The 17,995-nt window shown below is 45.7% G+C and overlaps 1 protein-coding gene across 5 annotated transcripts in view; it reads left to right on the top strand.

Moving 5' to 3' along the window:
• The window catches only part of CHD5 (chromodomain helicase DNA binding protein 5), an 86,835-nt gene that overhangs the window by 25,230 nt on the left and 43,610 nt on the right, over positions 1 to 17,995 (top strand). For all 5 annotated transcript variants that reach the window (XM_043500045.1, XM_038377055.2, XM_043500043.1 and 2 more), the window contains exons 3-7: positions 8,783 to 8,962; positions 10,247 to 10,365; positions 11,203 to 11,441; positions 13,194 to 13,318; positions 15,978 to 16,101. In XM_043500045.1, coding sequence (XP_043355980.1) covers positions 8,783 to 8,962; positions 10,247 to 10,365; positions 11,203 to 11,441; positions 13,194 to 13,318; positions 15,978 to 16,101 — 787 coding nt within the window. The remainder of the gene's footprint in view (positions 1 to 8,782; positions 8,963 to 10,246; positions 10,366 to 11,202; positions 11,442 to 13,193; positions 13,319 to 15,977; positions 16,102 to 17,995) is intronic.

Below are 17,995 nucleotides of genomic sequence, written 5' to 3'. Positions count from 1 at the left end.
GTGGCTGGTCTAAACCACCAGAGTGGATCAGGAGTGAACCAGAGCTTTTCCCACCTGCTGTTTATCTGGTGGTCTCAGACCAGTTCCTAGTAGGCTGATGTTCATATAATGAAAAGCCTTTGCCAGCACTGCCCCCTATCCCAGCTGAGTAGCTAAAGATTGAATAAAGAAAAGGAGTACTTGTGGCACCTTAGAGACTAACAAATTTATTTGAGCATAAGCTTTCGTGAGCTACAGCTCACTTCATCTGAAGCTCACGAAAGCTTATGCTCAAATAAATTTGTTAGTCTCTAAGGTGCCATAAGTCTTCCTTTTCTTTTTGCGAATACAGACTAACATGGCTGCTACTCTAAAAGGATTGAATATTTATGGAGGATGAAGCACACCTTACCCTGGAGAATAGGCCAGGACAGGATTGAGCAAGAGCAGGGCTAAATGCACGATGGTACTGCCTGGGTATGGCTTGTTACTGTCACACTAGACCTGGCTATGTGGGACACAGCCTAATGTTTTGTAGGAAGAATCTACATTGCTAAATATAATGATTAGCAACGCTTCCCCCCCTGGAGAGAGGGTGGTCCATGGGAGCTTCAAGACAGAACTCATGGCCCCTGGCTAACTGGCCCTCTTTGCACTGTGTGTTTTAATCACAGCTTTGTGTGTTTGTTGCTTTTTCAAACTATTTTCCTGCCAGAAAACCTCAGAGGAAATATTAGCCCTGTGTGCACCTTCAGATCAACCAGTCCTTCTGACTGCGTGGCTCCTCTCAGTTGATTATTGCCAATAAATGTGACTGCTCCCTATGGCAGACACAGAGCAAAATCCAAGTGTAAGTTCTGGGTAAGGAAGAAATATGTAAATGCACTGTTAGTGAGTGCAGAAGGTGACCACTGGACCTTGAGGCCTTTGGCCAGCCAAGGGTCAGCCAGCAGCTGCTAGCTCTTCTGGAGGCTTGTGACAGGGTCCACTCACTGCAAGAGCGCATCCTCCTGGCTGGGCATGGAATAGCAGTTTTCTTCCCTTCCTATATGGCACCCCCTGCTAATGGTCACTCAGTTGTAGTGGTGGTGTCTCTTCCCGCAAATCACAGTGCTCTCTCTTTGCGACTTAGCCTCTGGCTAGGTCACCGTGTAGTTGCCCCAGTTCTGGGGTATCAAAGTCTCACCAGACCAGCTGTCCAGGTGGTGCCTCCAATGTCCTATACCACTTCCCAGTGGTTGGTAAGGGAACCCAGGCCCCCCCTCTACACTGGATTCCAGCCCGGGATCCTAAAACTAGCAGCCAAGGTCTGCCCTGTCCCCCTCTTTGCCGCAGCTTCCCTGCGCTTCTTCCTACCCTGCCTTCTCAGACTTTCTTTCTCCCACAGCTCCTCTGGGCTTGACTCCTCTTCCAGGACTAGGATCCCAGGGCTTATTTTCACCCCAGGTTTCTTCCTTCCCAGCTCTCTTCTCTCATAGAGTGACTGCAGCCTCTGTCCCTGCAGTCTCTTTCTGCTGCAAACTTCCTGGCTTTATACCGTACCCAGCTTCTCCCCAATGGGGCTTCATTGGCAATTAGTCATTTATAAATCTGTGGGCCTCCCTTCAGGTGCAAGTGTGAAGGGTAATTGGCCTCTTCTGGGCCACCTCAACCCCTTCAGGCCTGGTGTTGGGGAACACCCCATCATGAACCCTTCCCTTTAAGACTGCGACCCTTGGGGGTACGGATGCCTTACTGTATTAAAAATAATGAAACTACCAAAAAAAAGTTTGAGGCTCTTTTTATTTGACTTTTGAGCCTTTAGACTGCACTCTGGTCACATTTTCAAGATTTTCTGTGCAAACATAAAAGCTAGAAACTTTATATATACAGTATATGTGAGAGCTGAGAGTCTCATGTGGTCACCTGACTCCAGGAGCTGAGACTTTAAGGAGAACACCAAATATTGTGAGACTCATGATAAGATCTTGAGTGTTCACAACACTGCTCCTTAGCAAAGGCTAGGGCCAAGATTTTACAATATGATGTGTGTGTGGGGGCGGGAGGGCTGTTCTCTTATCCTGCTGGTCACCATCAGATTGGAATTATTTGCGTGTTGCATTCTCTTTTTAATCGTCTCCTTTTCAAGGAGGGACTAACGTTGCAGAAGGGGTTTGGCCTTTGGCTACAGGCCGCCAGTGGGGCTGCTGCCCTCCCTGCCTTTCCTTCTCTCCATTTGGTGATTCTGTTTTCTTTTCTAGCCTCTTTCACGTGTCTGCTCTCTTTGGACTCCTCTTTACTTAACACATATGAAAGCAGAACAGTACCATTTGCACATCAACATGGTGCTGGGTCCTGATGGCTGTACTCAGGCAGATCTATCCTTGGGTTCAGTGGGACTGCAGGCGAGGCCCCAGAGACTCCATGACAGAAATGGGAACAGGTGAAGATACTGATATGTTGGCAACTCAGTGCTGTAGGAAACCTTATTGCCCAAAGTGATAATGGATAGAAGGAAATAATTTCTTCTTGCTCCCACACTGCAGAACTTTTGATCATATACACCTGGGAAGGGGCCTGGTGTGGGGTCAAGAGAAGAGTGAAGTGCAAAATGTGTCTGGACTGAGAAATGTAACTGATTTACAGTGAGGAGGCCTTGGGGGTGAGGGAGAGCTGTGGTGCTGTCAGTGCAGCAAATAACTGAGCTGAGGAAAAACTAACAAAAAAGGTGTTTGATAATCTAACTGATGTAACACAACTAAAGAAATCCTGTTTTCCTTACCTCTCATACTTGCAATATGAGAGTGACATTTTATTTATGCTAAGACATAAACAAATACAAGGCAGAAATCCATAAATTACCTTGTTTGATGTCAATCAGAGATGTTGCAGAACTTGAAATTTTAGGATCTTTTAGAAAAACAGTTACCTCTCTCTGTCTATGACATAGCATATGTCACTAGTTAGAGCTGTTGTTTTATTTTACACATCATTCAGTTTTTTAATATATAGATTAATTTAGCATCCGTTGCTATCTATTTACTTGTCTATTTTATACCATCTCCCATCAGAATAGTACCTGGGTGCGACCTTGCGGTATCCCCTGCAGGATTTTGTGAAAATACATATATACTCATCACAAAGGAAAGGCAAAATAAACATCCCCTTTACCTGACTAGGGCCAAACATCCCCACTACACACACGGTGCAGCATTGACAGTAAAGTAGGAGTATGATGTATCATTTACAGATACATTGGACAAGACAGCAGTTTCCAAAATTAATGTCATCTGTGTTGCATTATTTTCCATTTAATTTATATGTAAGCTTTTCTATTACTCCTGGGGGAATTCTGCGCCACAGCGCAATGCTGAATTTTGCAGAAATTAATGTGCGTGCAGAATATCCTTTCCCGCACAGAAATGGGCTGCAGTGCTGCTAGCTGCAACTAGGGGCCACTGGACTCAGCGGAGCCAAGCTTGCACATAGAAGAGACTGCTGGGCAGAGGGCGGGAGAGGGGGCTAGAGGGTTCCTGGCAGCTGCAGTTCCCAGCATGCCCTAAGGGAAGGAGAGGGCGGCATGCAGGAAACTCCGTGCAAGCCCGGGACCGAGCATCAGGCTGTTTCTCCCTCTGCATCCCTGGAAGGGGGTAGAGAAACAGGAACTGGGTTGTCATAGGGGTTTCTTTAACTCTCTACTCCTGGGGGAATTTTTATGTATCTGTATTGTTACAAACATACTTGCTGACAGATATTTTGAAATAAATTACCAAAATAATTGAAACTGGTGTGATTACATAGTGTTATTTTGACAAATAAAATTTGCAGAATTTTCAATATTGTGTGCAGAATTTTAAAATTTTTGGCATAGCATGCCCCCAGGAGTATTCTATGGTGCTCACCATGGTAGTTTCTGAGCATTTAGCACATGTTGGTGCATTTATACTCCCAGCATGTCTGTGATGTAGGTAAGTATTGTCTCCATTTTGCAGATGGGATACTGAGACACAAGGTCACTTAGGAAGTCTGTGGTAGAACTGGGATTGGATATCAGCACATAAGAATCGCCATGCTGGGTTGACCAGAGGTCTATCTAGCCCAGTATCCTGTCTTTCAACTGTGGCTGGTGCCAGATGTTTCAGAAGGAACAAACAGAAGAGGGCAATGTATTGAGTGATCTATCTCCTGTTGTCCAGTCTTAGCTTCCAGCAGTCAGAGGTTAAGGGACCCCTAGAGCATGGGGTTGCATCCCTGACCATCTTGGCTAATAGCCATTGATGGACCTATATGCCAAGAACTTGTCTAATTCTTTTTTGAACCCAATTATACTTTGGCCTTCACAACATCCCCTGGTAATGAGTTCCACAGATTAACTAAAGAAGTACTCCCTTATGTTTGTTTTAAACCTACCTATTAATTTCATTGGATGACCCTGGTTATATGAGAAGGAGTAATTAACATTTCTTTATTCAATCTCTCCACACCAGCCATGATTTTATAGACCTCGCTCATCGCCCCCCTTCGTTGTCTCTTTTCTAAACTGAACAGTTCCAGTCATTTTAATCTCTCCTCATATGGAAGCTGCTCCATCCTTCTCATCATTTTTGTTGCCCTTCTCGGTAATTTTTCCAATTCTAATGTATCTTTTTTGAGATGCGGTGAACAGGTCTGCAGGCAGTATTCATGGTGTGGGCATATCATAGATTTATAGAATGGCATGATGATATTTTCTGGCTTATTATCTATCCCTTTCCTAATGGTTCCTAGCATTCTGTTAGCTTTTTTGTCTGCTGTTGCATATTGAACAGATGTTTTCAGAGAACTATCCATGAGTCCAAGATCTCTTTCTTGAGAGGTTACAGCTAATTTAGACCTCATTATTTTGGGATTACATTTTCCAATGTGCATTACTTTGCATTTATCAACATTGAATTTCGTCTGCCATTTTCTTGCCCAGTCACCCAGTTTTGTCAGATCCCTTTGTAGCTCTTCGCAGTCAGCTTGGACTTAAATACCTTGGGTAATTTTGTGTCGTCTGCAAATTTTGCCACTTCACTCTTTACTCCTTTTTCCAGATCATTTATGAATATGTTGAACCACTCTTGTCCCAGTACAAGTTCCTGCTATTTACTTTCTATTTATTTTCTCCACTATGAAAATTGACTCTTTATTCCTACCCTTTGTTTCCTATCTTTTAGCCAGTTACTGATTACCCAGGACCGCTCACTTTGCTTAAGAGCCTTTGCTGTGGGACCTTGTCAGAGGCATGCTTAAAGTCCCAGGGCACTGTATCCACTGCATCCACATGCTTGTTGATGCTTGTCCACATGCTTGTTGATGCCCTAAAAGAATTCAAATAGAGTGATAGGCCTTGAATTCCCATTACAAAAGCTGTGTTGACTCTTCCCCAACAGATCATGTTAATTTATGTGTCTGATCATTCTGTTCTTTACTGTAGTTTCATCCAATTTCCCTGGTACTGAAGTTAGGCTTACCAACCTGTAATTTTCAGGGTCGCCTCTGAGCTTTTTTGAAACAATCAACATTACATTAGCTATCTGCCCGTCCTCTGATATGGAGGCTGATTTAAGTGATAAGTTACCCACCACAGTTAGTAATCTTGCAGTTTCATATTTGAGTTGAACTAGTACTCTTGGGTGAATTGCATCTGGTCCTGGTGACTTGTTACTGTTTAGTTCAGAGATGGGTGGCCCGCGGGACTATCCTGCCCGGCCCCTGAGCTCCCGGCTGGGGAGGCTAGCCCCTGGCCCCTCCCCTGCTGCCCACCCTTCCCCGCAGCCACAGGGAATGGGGAACGGGGGGGGGATTTGGATAGGGGGTGGTGTCCCGGGGGGCGGTCAGGGGTGGGGGTCCCCGGAGGGGGTGGTCAGGGGACAAGGAGCAGGGGCAGTTGGATGGGTTGGGGGTTCTGAGGGGGGTTATCAGGGGGTGGATAGGGGGCTGGGTCCAGGCTGTTTGGGGAGGCACAGCCTTCCCTACCCGGCCCTCCATACTGTTTCGCACCCCGATGTAGCCCGCAGGCCAAAAAGTTTGCCCACCCCTGGTTTAGTTTCTCAGTTTGTTCCAAAGCCTCCCCTATTGACACCTCTGTGTGGGACAGATCCTCAGATTTGCCATCTAAAAGGAATGGCTCAGGTGTGGAAATCACCACACCTCACATCCTCTGCAGTGAAGACTGATGCAAAGAATTCATTTAGCTTCTCTGCAATGGCCTTGTCTTCCTTGAGTATTTTAGTTCCTCAATCATCCAGTGACCCCCACTGATTTTTGGACTGTCTTCCTGCTTCTGATGTACTTAAATTTTTTTTTTGCTGTTAGTTTTTGTCTTTTATTAGTTGCTCTTCAAATTTGGACTGCCTAATTATTCTTCTACACTTGACTTGCCAGAGTTTATGCTCCTTTCTATTTTCCTCAGTTGTATTTGACTTCCAGTTTTTAAAGGATGTCTTTTTGTCTCTAACTGCATCTTTTACTATGTTGTTTAGCCATGGTGGAATTTTTTGGCCCTCTAGCTGTTTTTTTTTTTTTTTTAATTTGGGGTATACATTTAGTTTGAGCCTCTTTTATGGTGTTTTAAAACAGTTTCCACACAGTTTGCAGGCATTTCACTCTCTGTACTATTCCTTTTAATTTCCGTTTAACTAGCTTTCTCATTTTTGTGTAGTTCCCCTTTTTGAAGCTAAATGCTACTGTGGTGGGTTTCTTAGGCAATTTCCTCCCTAGAAGGATGTTAAATTTAATGACATTATGCTCATTATTACTGTGTGGTTCAGCTATATCCACCTCTTGGATTAGATCCTATGTACCACTTAGACTAAATAAATAATTGCCTCTCCCCTTCTGGGGTGCAAGACAAACTGCTCCAAGAAGCAGTCATTAATAGTGGCTAGGAATTTTCCCTCTGGATTGCATAATGAGGTGACATGTTTCCAGTCAATATGGGGATAGTTGAAATTCCCCATTGTTATTGGGTTCTCTGTTTTTGTAGCCTCTCTAATCTCCCTTTGCATTTCACAATCACCATCCTGGACAGATGGTCGGTAGTATATTCCCACTGCTATACTCTTATTATTCAAGCCTGGAATTTCTATCCATAGAGATTCTGTGGTGCTGTTTGATTTGTTTAAGATTTTTACTATATTTGACCCCACGCTTACATGTACATTTAGTGCCACTCCCTTGCCAACATGACCTATTTCGTCATTCTGATATATCTTGTATCCTGGTATTACCCCATCTCATTGATTATCATTGTTCCGCCAAGCTTCTGTGATGCCTATGATATCAATATCCTCATTTAATACACGGCACTCAAGTTCACCCATCTTAGTATTTAGACTTCTAGCATTTGTGTACAAGCACTTATACAATTTGTCCATACTTAGTTGTCTGCCTTCAGGAGATGTAATTGAATGGGGACTCTTGTTCATTTGACTGTTTCTCTTCAGTTCCTACCTGTACTTTATCAACTTCTGTCCTCTCCTCTTTACTAGGATATAGAGTATCCCCTTTAATAAATCCCTCCCTATGGGATGTGTCTGTCTGACCTGTCGGCTTTCTCCCAGCCCTTAGTTTAAAAACTCCTGTACAACCTTTTAATTTGACATACCAGCAGCCTGGTTCCATTTTGGTTTAGGTGGAGCCCATTCTTCCTGTATAGTCTCCTCCTTTCCCAAAAGGTTGTCTAGTTCCTAATAACCTTAACTCCCTCCTTCGAACACCATTGTCTCCTCCACACATTGAGACCTGCAGTTCTGCCTGTCTACTTGGATCCCTGTCTGGAACTGGAAGCATTTCAGAGAATGATACCATGGAGGTCCTGGACTTTAATCTCTTACCTAGCAGCCTAAATTTAGCCTAAAGGACCTCTCTGCTACCTTTTGTTGTGCCACTGGTCGTACGTGTACCATGACCACTGGCTCCTCCCCAGCCCTGCATGTAAGTCTGTTTAGATGTCTCGAGAGGTCTGCAGTTTTCACACCGAGTGGGCAATTCACCATGCGGTTCTCTCGGTCATCACAAACCCAACTATCTATATTTCTAATAAATGAATCTCCTATTACGATTGCCTGTCTCTTCCTAATAACAGATTTCCCCTCCTCTGGAGGGGTATCCTCAATGCGAGAGGATCCCGTGACACCATCTGGAAGGAGAGTCCCAACCATGGGATTACTTCCCTCCACTCCAGCTGGATGTGCTCCTTCCCCAAGTCTTGCATCTTCCTCAGCTGTCCAGAGGCTATCAGACTGGGGTGGGACCGCTCAACTCTCCTGGAAAGTGTCTGTCTTCCTTAGCTCCTCCAGTTCAGCCACTCTGGTCTCAAGAGCCTGTACTCGGTTCCTGAGGGTCATAAGCTGTGTGCACCAAATGCGTACATATGTCACCTGCCCGCCAGGCCTGTCATCCTACATGCTGCATTCAGTGCAATAAACTACACAGCCCCCATTCTGCTGCTGGCCTTCTGTCTGCATCATTATATCAAAGATCTGCTGAGTCCCAGTCCAGTGTCTTAACCAGAGGAGTGTCCTTCCCCTGCAACAAAATTATGAATGGAAAACAATGTTTCTGCTTGTGTCTCCTACAGTCAGACCCTTCTTACAGCCCAGATTAAGCCAAGTGAGAGTGGCATTTCCTTGACTTCTGCTAGGATATTGCTATCCACATATACTGTAGCTGGAGTGTTTTAAAATGTAAAAGTAATGAATGAGAATGACTGAATCTGGCAAATGACCAGAGGGGTTTGTGCAGGGAAGCTGGGGAGGGGAGATCCTGGCCATTCCTTCACTATGCCTTCCTCTCTTAGGGGAGTAATGATGAAATATCTGAAAACGAAGAGGAACTGGAGGAGAAATCTGAGAGCGAAGGGAGTGACTATTCGCCCAACAAAAAGAAGAAGAAGAAGCTCAAAGAAAAGAAAGAGAAAAAAGCCAAGCGGAAGAAGAAAGATGAAGAGGAGGATGATAATGAGGAAGGAGGTTTAAAGGTACCTACAATTACTGTCCAGGACCTTGGTCCATTAGTTGGGTTGTTTCTGAGAATGGGAACTTTAGGACACCTCCCTGTTACTCTCTCTCAATGCGAGGATGGGCTGTGGGAAAAGGCCAAGGGGGCTGTTTTTCACCAGGCACTTCCTCAGGAGGAGTTTCATTTCAGTCTCTGCCCGTATGACTAACTGGGGGTCCGATCCTGCAGGGAGTGGAGTGCTCCCACTCCCAGATGTTCCCAGAGGAGCTGAGGGCACTGGGCACCTGGCAGGTTTGGTGCTTGGGAGAGCTGTGTGGAGGAGGAAATTCTGTTTCATGAAGGATTTGGAAATTTTGGCTTTGTTCCAAACTGGAGCAAAAACTAAAATTTTGACATTATCCAAAGAAAAATTCTGACTTTTTGTTTGGGTTGATTGAAACATTTCGTTTTGGATTTGACTTTTAAAAATGCTGTATTCTGTTACAAAATAAAAAAAATCCACAGTGGAAAGCCGGAAGGGTTTTGTTTTGACATTGTTGAAGTGAGACATTTCAATATTGTCAGAACTTTTCCCGTTTTTTTCCAAAACAGAGTTCCAGCGAAATGGATCTGATTTCAGGAAGCATGTCAGTGTCATGTATTCTGGAGGAAAATGATTCCACCCAAGTTTCTTCAACCAGCTCCAGCCCCTTGTCCCTCTCTCTTATTTTGGCTCTTAGCTGCTCTTCGAGGTCTCTGTTGCACAGTCGCCAATAGTGCGTGCACCAGTGGTGCCATTGACAGTTGTGGTTCATTTATGTATCTGGTTCTGTGGAAAAGCAGATGAGTGATGACTCTCTGGCTCCTCGGATACTGATGTTAAAACAGCCTTTGCTTTTCAAAAAATCCTTTAACACCGGGGCACCCCTCCCCAAGGTGCGGAAAAGCAGTAGCACCCAGTGAGTCAGGAGACACCGGAGTGGACCGGGGCCTTGTGCTGTCACAGCTACTAGCAAATGGATTTTGCCACAGTTCCCATTGATGCATTTGATGTACCCACAGATTACATTTCGTGGTGACACTAAAGCTGTGGTGGGGTTAGGGAAGCATTTGGAAGGCACTGTATTGTTTTCCAGCTAGGTAGTGTATTTGTTTACTAAGCACTTGTGCACACTCCCTCTTTTAACCGACAGAAACCAATCCCCATGTTGTGGAGGTCTAGGAGTAGGAGATGGCATGCAGTACATAACAGGCGTGGCTGCACACCGCTCATTCGTAGCACCTCTGTCATTTGCATTAAATGTATCCCTTTGTAAATCCATAGGAGCCCAAGAGCTCAGCGCAGCTAATGGAGGAGTGGGGCCTGGATGATGTGGATTATATTTTCTCAGAAGAAGATTACCATACTCTCACTAATTACAAAGCTTTCAGTCAGTTTCTCAGGTAAGAGGCTGAGCGGTGGAGCATTGTGCGTATGGATGGGGATCTGTTTTGAACTTGGTTACTACCCAATCGAGTTGATAAAGCCAAGGCATTAGAATGCTGATTCTTCACCAACAGAAAACCAGTCATGTGCAGTTTACTGACATTCTGCCAGACTGCACAATCAGCTCCTCATCACATGCAGGATCTGGGCTACAATCTCTGCAGAGACTCTGGATGTATCCCAAGTGGGGTTCTGTTCTCGCCCATAGCCAGTTGGACCCTAGAAGGTTACTATTTGCTTTGAGGGCAAGGTCAGACGCAGCAGGGAGATGATGCAATGTCATGCCACGGTGCTATACAAGTAGTAATGAATTATCCCTGACTCCAAAGCATTCTCTTGGCCAGTTTAAGTTTGCTGCCCTGGGGCATCATTTATACCTTGGTGCTTCACCACATGTATCGGAGAGGTGTTCTTCAGGACACTGTTTTCCAAGGGGTTTCATTGCAGGACTGGTTGGAAAAGGCACAAAAAAATAAAATTTTCCCAATTTTTTGTTGTTGAAAATTCTGAAATCCCCCCCCCCCCCGCGGCTCTTTAAGCTGATTGAAAACGATCAAAGATTTTTTTGGGAAAAAAAAATCACTGAATATTTGAACATTTCCCCCTCTTTCCTTGCTAGGGCAGTTCTGGTTTCTACTGTTTTCAGTGCATCTGTTGCCAGTGACTCGTCACAATCGGTGTCAGGCATTGGTTGCTAATTCATGTTACGCTTTTCCCCAGCATGTGATGAGTTAAAACAATCAGACAGCAGAGGAGCCCTATTGACTGATGGTTTTTCCTACCCCACCTTGCAGGCCTCTCATTGCCAAGAAGAATCCCAAAATCCCCATGTCCAAGATGATGACGGTGCTTGGTGCCAAATGGCGAGAATTCAGCGCCAACAACCCGTTCAAAGGCAGCTCGGCTGCGGCAGCGGCAGCCGCAGTGGCGGCAGCTGTGGAAACAGTCACCATTGCACCTCAGCTTTCTGTCAGCCCTCAGCAGTCTGCTCTGCCCATGGCCATCAGGAAAGCTAAAACTAAGGAGGGCAAAGGTAACGTGCCAGGCAGGAATGAATGGCTAACTGGACAACTTGGGTAGATCTTGCAATGATAAACAATACATTTACTTGCAATATATTATTTAGCCAGTAGATGTGTCCGTGTGCTACCTAGCTAGTTCCAGACAGGGTGTGAAGCCTGGTAAGTAAGGGAATCAAAGCTGGAAACTGAGCTGTGGGGAAACCTGTGAGTCTGTGTTTGTAGTTTGCATTTGTGTTCTATAATAAATGCCACCGATGAACTGTGATTCCTTATATAATGACCGATCATGTTAGCAGGACCATGGAAGATTTGTATCCTATTTTAAATAAAGCAATAATAATAATAATATTTCTTGATGTGATACCTGTGTCACAAAGGATCTCAAAGAGCTTTATAAATATTCGCTAGTGAAATCTCACAACCTCCTGGAAATGGCACTTTTCTAACTGGAGTGAATTTGCAGGCCAGTAAGATCAGGACTGAGGGGCGCTTGAAAATCTGTTGGGGGAAACTCAAATGGAATAGTAGAGGTGGTAGGATGCAGGGCAGGACATTGGCAGAGCAGATGTGTTCTGTCTGTATGCCTCTGTAATATTCAGCAGTCTGGCCGATGCATTCCATCTGGACCGACGTAGGACATTCAAGGATAGTCAAGAGACCACAATAGAAAAGATTACAAAAATAACTTATACGGCATTTGATTTCCTAGCAGGGAGCTGGAAGGACACTGGCTTCAAACCCCATTTGCAAGCATGTTAATCTACAGCAGCTCCTACGGAATTGATCTAATTTTTATTGAAATGAGTCTGAAACTATTAACATCTTCCTGCTCCTGACGGCAGACGGGAGGCTTCCCTCAGCGTTCAGAAAGGGCTTCATGAGTCACTGGAAGAAAAAATGGGGAAGGGGAGGAGGGAGAGAAATCTCCCTTTGTTCCTACAGTTTTTCTTCATGAAGTTTCTGTTCCAATTATGCAGCAATCAAATCCTGATGCCTCAAGAGCTTTAAAAGGAGCAGCCCAAGAGGCATGGTGCTGTTTGCAACAGTTTTCCTTTCCCATAGTTTTCGTGCAGCATCTCTCAGTCCAGTTAGTTGATCTTGTGGGAGGAAGCTGTCTTCTGTCCCCCCGGCCACACCCACAGAGGTTAGTTATTTGCACCCATCTCTGCAGTATCTGAGCTGCAGTCCCTTTCCTGGCCCCTGAGGGGCAGGCTGCACTTTTCCCCCAAATGCAAAGCTGTTAAATATGAACCCCAGGTTTATAAGTGAAGCAGTTGGCCACCCCTCAATATTTGCTTAGGGTTCCCACTGCGGAGAGACAGAGAGCCAGGAATACAGGGGAAAGAAGCACCTTCGGGGAAGGAGACATGCTGCTTTTATTGCTCTGCTCTTGCATTTATAAAGTTCAGTGAGGAATGTTTGTGAAGCATCATTTTCAAACAGGAAGGAAACTGTAAAAATGTAGAGCCTTGGTTCTTTCCCAGCATTGAACATGGGACCTTCAGCACCAAAGCACAGGGCCTTTGCCTCTTTAACTAAAGGAGTCGCTCTCTTAACAGGTAGCAGTATTAGGCACTTATCCTCTGTGTGGATTCAGTGTGTGGGGGGGAACATGATGTGATAAGCTAGAATGTTACGCAGGCAATGCAAACTCTCAGAAGATACTTGAATGAAGGTAAATTATGAGCAATAGGGTTTGGGGAGAATGTAGAAATCAAGGTGTCCATCATTAGAACATCAAGAAAATCTTTCTGTTCATTTAGGTCCAGGAGTGCGGAAGAAAATCAAGGGCTCCAAAGATGGGAAGAAAAAGGGGAAGGGGAAAAAGATGGCGGGCGTGAAATTCCGGTTTGGAGGAATCGCCAACAAAAGGAAAAAAGGCTCCTCAGTAAGCACTCTCTGTCTGTAAACGGTGAATGTTGGTGCTGGTGGAGGGTGCCGGGTGGGCAGCCCTGGAGATTGGAGTCCTCTGTTTTTCCCCAACATTTTGGGTAGTGGCCGGGCAAGCTTCCTCCTGCAGTGTTCCTTATCCTCCTGAAGCCCCATTCGCAGATAGGAGAAGGGTGTTCAGTTCTGTAGTTCATTCAGTTTTGGCGTCTCTCTGCCAAGAAGGGAGACAATTGGTGCCAGTTGCACTGATGGGTATTGGATGTGGCTACTTGTCCCACAGAGCTAGGCTGTGACTGTCAACCCATTTTGCACAGGGGGAAATTCACTCCTATGCAGAGAGGGGCCAGCACACAGTCTGTGCCGCACCAGCGGCTCAAGTTGAATTTACATGGGGCATTGGCCCTTTGCACTGGCATGCATTTCACCCATTAGAAGCACCAAGCTTCCTTCAGCTGCAGAAATGCTGGCAGTCCCTCTGCACTTGTGCCTGGGTAAGGAAATCTTAAAATCTCATTTGCGTTTCTTTGTTAGAAACCAATCTTTGCTCAGTGGGTATTCTACCCTTTGGAAGAGAACTGCATCCAGGCTCACGTTCCTAGAGATGGCATGTTTGGGAATTTCTTCCACTAAAATCATAGAATCAGTTTTAATACTTTGCTGTGGTGAGTTCAGTGATAACATAATTTCAGATTTCATTTGCAAATAAACTCTTTAGGGTCTACCCTCGTACTGAATGTATGTCAGAGAGAATTATCAAATGCTTTAATTATAGCCTGTGATTTTCCAGCACAGTTCCTGGAGTAGAAGACCATAGGAATAAATGCAGGGCCAATAAAATCTGTAATACAGTTTGCATGCTGTGCACTTGGCAGTGTATGAATATCAAATGTATGCAGAGTATTTTAAAGAATAAATATTTTAAATAACTATTGAATAAGGACAGAACTCCTGAAGGTCTTGATAATATTGATCAGAATCCCGTTAATTTAACCTTATTAGAGTCACTAACCCTCTGGATCCATTACACGTAATACAATCAGTTTGTAAATTACTTTTGTGCAACAGAGATTCAAGTGAAAGGAGCGTTTTTGAACCAATCTGCTGCAGTAGTTTTCAATCATAAGTATGTGAATATGTGGCAGAGTTTCAAAAGTGGGCCCTAGATTTGTGCATTCACATTTTCAAGTGATGCTAAAAGCTCCGAGTTGCTCCCCTAGTTAGTTAGAGGACTAAGTACGGTGTGTGTGTGTTTGTGTGTGTATAAATCAGAGCTTTGAGAAGAAGGATTTAGAGTCCAGAATGAGAATTTAGACATGTTAATTTTAGGTGTGATGTCACAGTGTAAGTTTTAGCTCATTTAATTATTTGCAAAAAAAAAAAAATCAATTAAGTAGTGAGTGTGTGAATTTTTGTGTGCGCATGCACATGCCAGGGTTACAGCAGACTGAAGCAACAGGGGTACGGGGGTGCCCTCACTGTATCGGTCCTGGAGAGGTAGTGCAGCCACCCAAGCGAGGGAGGAGAGGAGAGCTCCCTGCTTTTAGCAGAGGATGTGGTAGCTTTGTTTCCCCCAGCCTTACTCCCCCTCACTTCAACAGACACATGTGCTTGTTTAGTGCTTTTCGTGGAGGGGCTATTCTGGGTGAGCCTGGAATTCTGAGCACTCATTGTGTCTGATACACAAAGCTCCTGTTGGCTGGATCAGTCTCGTTTCGTACTCCAGGCAAAATCTGAACTGTGTTCAAACACAGTATCTCATGGAGCTACTTTTAAAATGCATGAGCCAACGGCTCTTTATGCGCCAGGCCCTGGGTGAGGATGCTGCATTTCTCCTGCAAGACTAAACCTGTCTAGTTGCCTGATGCTGTAACCCTGACTCACCCAAGCCGTGCCATTGACTACAATGAGGCTGTTGGCATCAGTAAGAGGTGCAGGGAGTGGCCCTAGCGGCTGAGGTGTTAGATCAGACCATTGGGACCTTCTGATCCTGCCTCTGGCCAATACTGGTGTTCAGGGGACACTGAGCCTTCCCAGAGTGACCCCTGGCTGGTCGTGCAGTGCAATCTGTGCATTTGTGAAGGTGTTATCAGAGACAGCCAGAGAGCCCAGCCTCCGGCTCTTGTCAGGTAAGTGGAGAAGGAATTGGACTGTCGCCTGATTTAAATGGCTTGATTTTCACTCTTTAAATCTGCACTTAGAGTCTTTCAGTGATTTGGAATCTTAATCTGTCTGCTCCCTTCAGCGGCTGCTGGAGGTGCCAGGGAACAGGCTTGGCAGCCTCTCTTCAGAGCTAAAGGGGAGAGAGTATTGTCCTGAGGATACAATCCAGCCCTATTTGGCTCGACACTGAGTCCGAGAGATTGGTGTAATACATAAGATTTACTTTGTGACGCACTTGCATAACCTCCGCATAATGTCACCAGGAGTTGTATAAACCTGCCTGTGGCCTATCCCTAACTACTCAATGAACCCGCAAGCTTTACCGCTTGCCCTCAATGGGGCTCAGCCCCGAGGAGCTCACTCAATGGGCTGTGTTCTCCCTATGCATTTGCCCAGCTTCTTCGTGCTGCGCTCCTCCTACCACAAGGACTGGCCCTCTGGCAGCGGGGGACGAGAAGCCAATGCTTTGCCTCTGTGTGGTTTGATTTCTCTTGCAGAGTGAAGAGGAGGAGAGGGAGGAATCGGACTTTGACAGCGCCAGCATCAACAGCTCTTCGGTGCGCTCCGAATGCTCGGCGGGCTTGGGGAAGAGAGGGAAGAGGAGGAGAAAGAAAAAGAGGAGTAGGCCATTTCTTTGTACTCCGCACCTGTTCTTTTTGGGTTTCCTGTTTTGATGTGTGCTTCTCTGGTCCCTGGAGCCCTGTGTGGGAGCTTCCAGTGCAGCATCTGACCCTGGCTCCATGTGGGGGTGTGTGGGGGCGAGGGCGCCTTCATTCACACCCAACGCGAAATGCCACTGCTGGCTTGTGTCTTGCCAGGGGTGTGAGCAGCTCCCGTTCTTTCAGCACTGCCTTGCTTTGGAGGGAGAGCCCTGTCTGCTGGCCTGGCATTGTTTCCCTTCCATGAAAAAGGTATTTGCGGGAACACGCCACCAGTAAATTTAGCCTTACAGAGTGGCCAGCCATGTAGGCCAAGGTGTCTAGCTGACATAGGGGAGCATGAAGATGTGAACAAGATTAGGGTTTTTTTCCCTGTGTTAAATGCCAGAGTAATTCACAAGGCACATCCTTCATTCAGCCTCATGGACGTGCCCTGGGTTAAGAAATGCATGCAAGCAGCAGGACAAGGAACGCAGCAGGGTATTGGATCAGATATACATATCGTTTTTTGGATACCATTCATTTTTTTTTAGCAACACTTTCTCTGCTTCATTGCGACTGAGAAAATCCATAAAGGTCCCTTTGGACTGAACTGCCCGGAAGTGTTCCACGGGCACTGGCTCGGCAGCGTCTCTCTCCGCCCCCGAAGGACTCCAGGAGTGAAGTGTACTACTTGTTTCCTCCCACCATCCCGGACTTGCATTCACTGCAGCAGCTTGGCTTCTCCTCAGCTGTTGCTGGCTCAGCACAGCCATCTGCTCCATGGCAGAACCGTCCCTGCTGTGTTCTCAGCATGGGCAGCCGTTCACTCTTGGAGTGTGACAAGAAAAGATCCTTTTCTTTTTATCTTCTGTCCTTGCTCCGCACGAGATATTTCAGATCCAGAAATTCCAAATATCCTGTAGCTTATCTTCACCCTCAGGTTATACTTCCAACAAATCAAAGGGCAGCTTCTGGATGTGGGGCTGGAAGCTTCTGCTGGGATAGGAAACGAGACTGTCTCACCCCGGCAATGCACAGTCCTCATTCTCTGGATTTGACATCTTACACCGGTGAGAGCTGAGCTCACGAAGACTGGGACTGGCTGCAAATCAGTCCCTTACACGAAGACGGAATCTGTTTAGTCTTTTTGTTTGTTATTCACATTGCAGCAGTGCATGGAGACCACGTTGTGCGAGGTGCTGTACAAATACATAGCGAGAGATAGACTCTGCCCCAAGAAGCTTATAGTCCTAGTAGATCAGACTGACAAAGGGAGACTCATTATCTTCTCTAGTTTACAGAGGAGCAGTTGTGCACAGAGTGTTTTAGTGACTTGTTCAAGGTCACTCAGGGAGGCTGTGGCAGAACTGGGACTTGAAGCCAGGTCTACTGAGTCCTAGTCCAGTGCCTTAACCATAGAGCCATCCTGTCCTTCCTTGTCCCCTGCTGTAGCAGATTGGATGAGCTCCTGCCTCTGAGTCTAGCGCACACACAGGGAGACCAGAGTACTCCAAAGAGGAAGAGTCCTTCTCGGCTGTGTTATTGTTGCATGGTACATTTGCAGTTGATGGTGATGGTATCTGCGGAGGTTTCTCTGACTGGCCTCCCTTGCAACCTCTCCAGGTTCTGGCATTCTCCATTGAGAGCCTGAAGGAACCAAAGGATGATACAGTGTGGAGAGAGAGAAAGAGAGACAGAGGTGAGATGATGCTGTGTGCAAAGACCCAGATAAACTGATGCTGAGGGACAGAGAGGTAGGGGAATGTAATAGATGGGGACTAAGGTGGAATGTTCTCTTTGTTTCCTTAAATATAATGAATCCTTTTACAAGAGAAATTGTCTCGTTTCCTCCTGGGAAAGCATGTGATGGCTGC

Source organism: Dermochelys coriacea, chromosome 18, assembly GCF_009764565.3.
Source record: "Dermochelys coriacea isolate rDerCor1 chromosome 18, rDerCor1.pri.v4, whole genome shotgun sequence".
NCBI classification, from domain to species: Eukaryota; Metazoa; Chordata; order Testudines; family Dermochelyidae; genus Dermochelys; species Dermochelys coriacea.
This window is presented reverse-complemented; position numbering and strand designations above follow the sequence as displayed.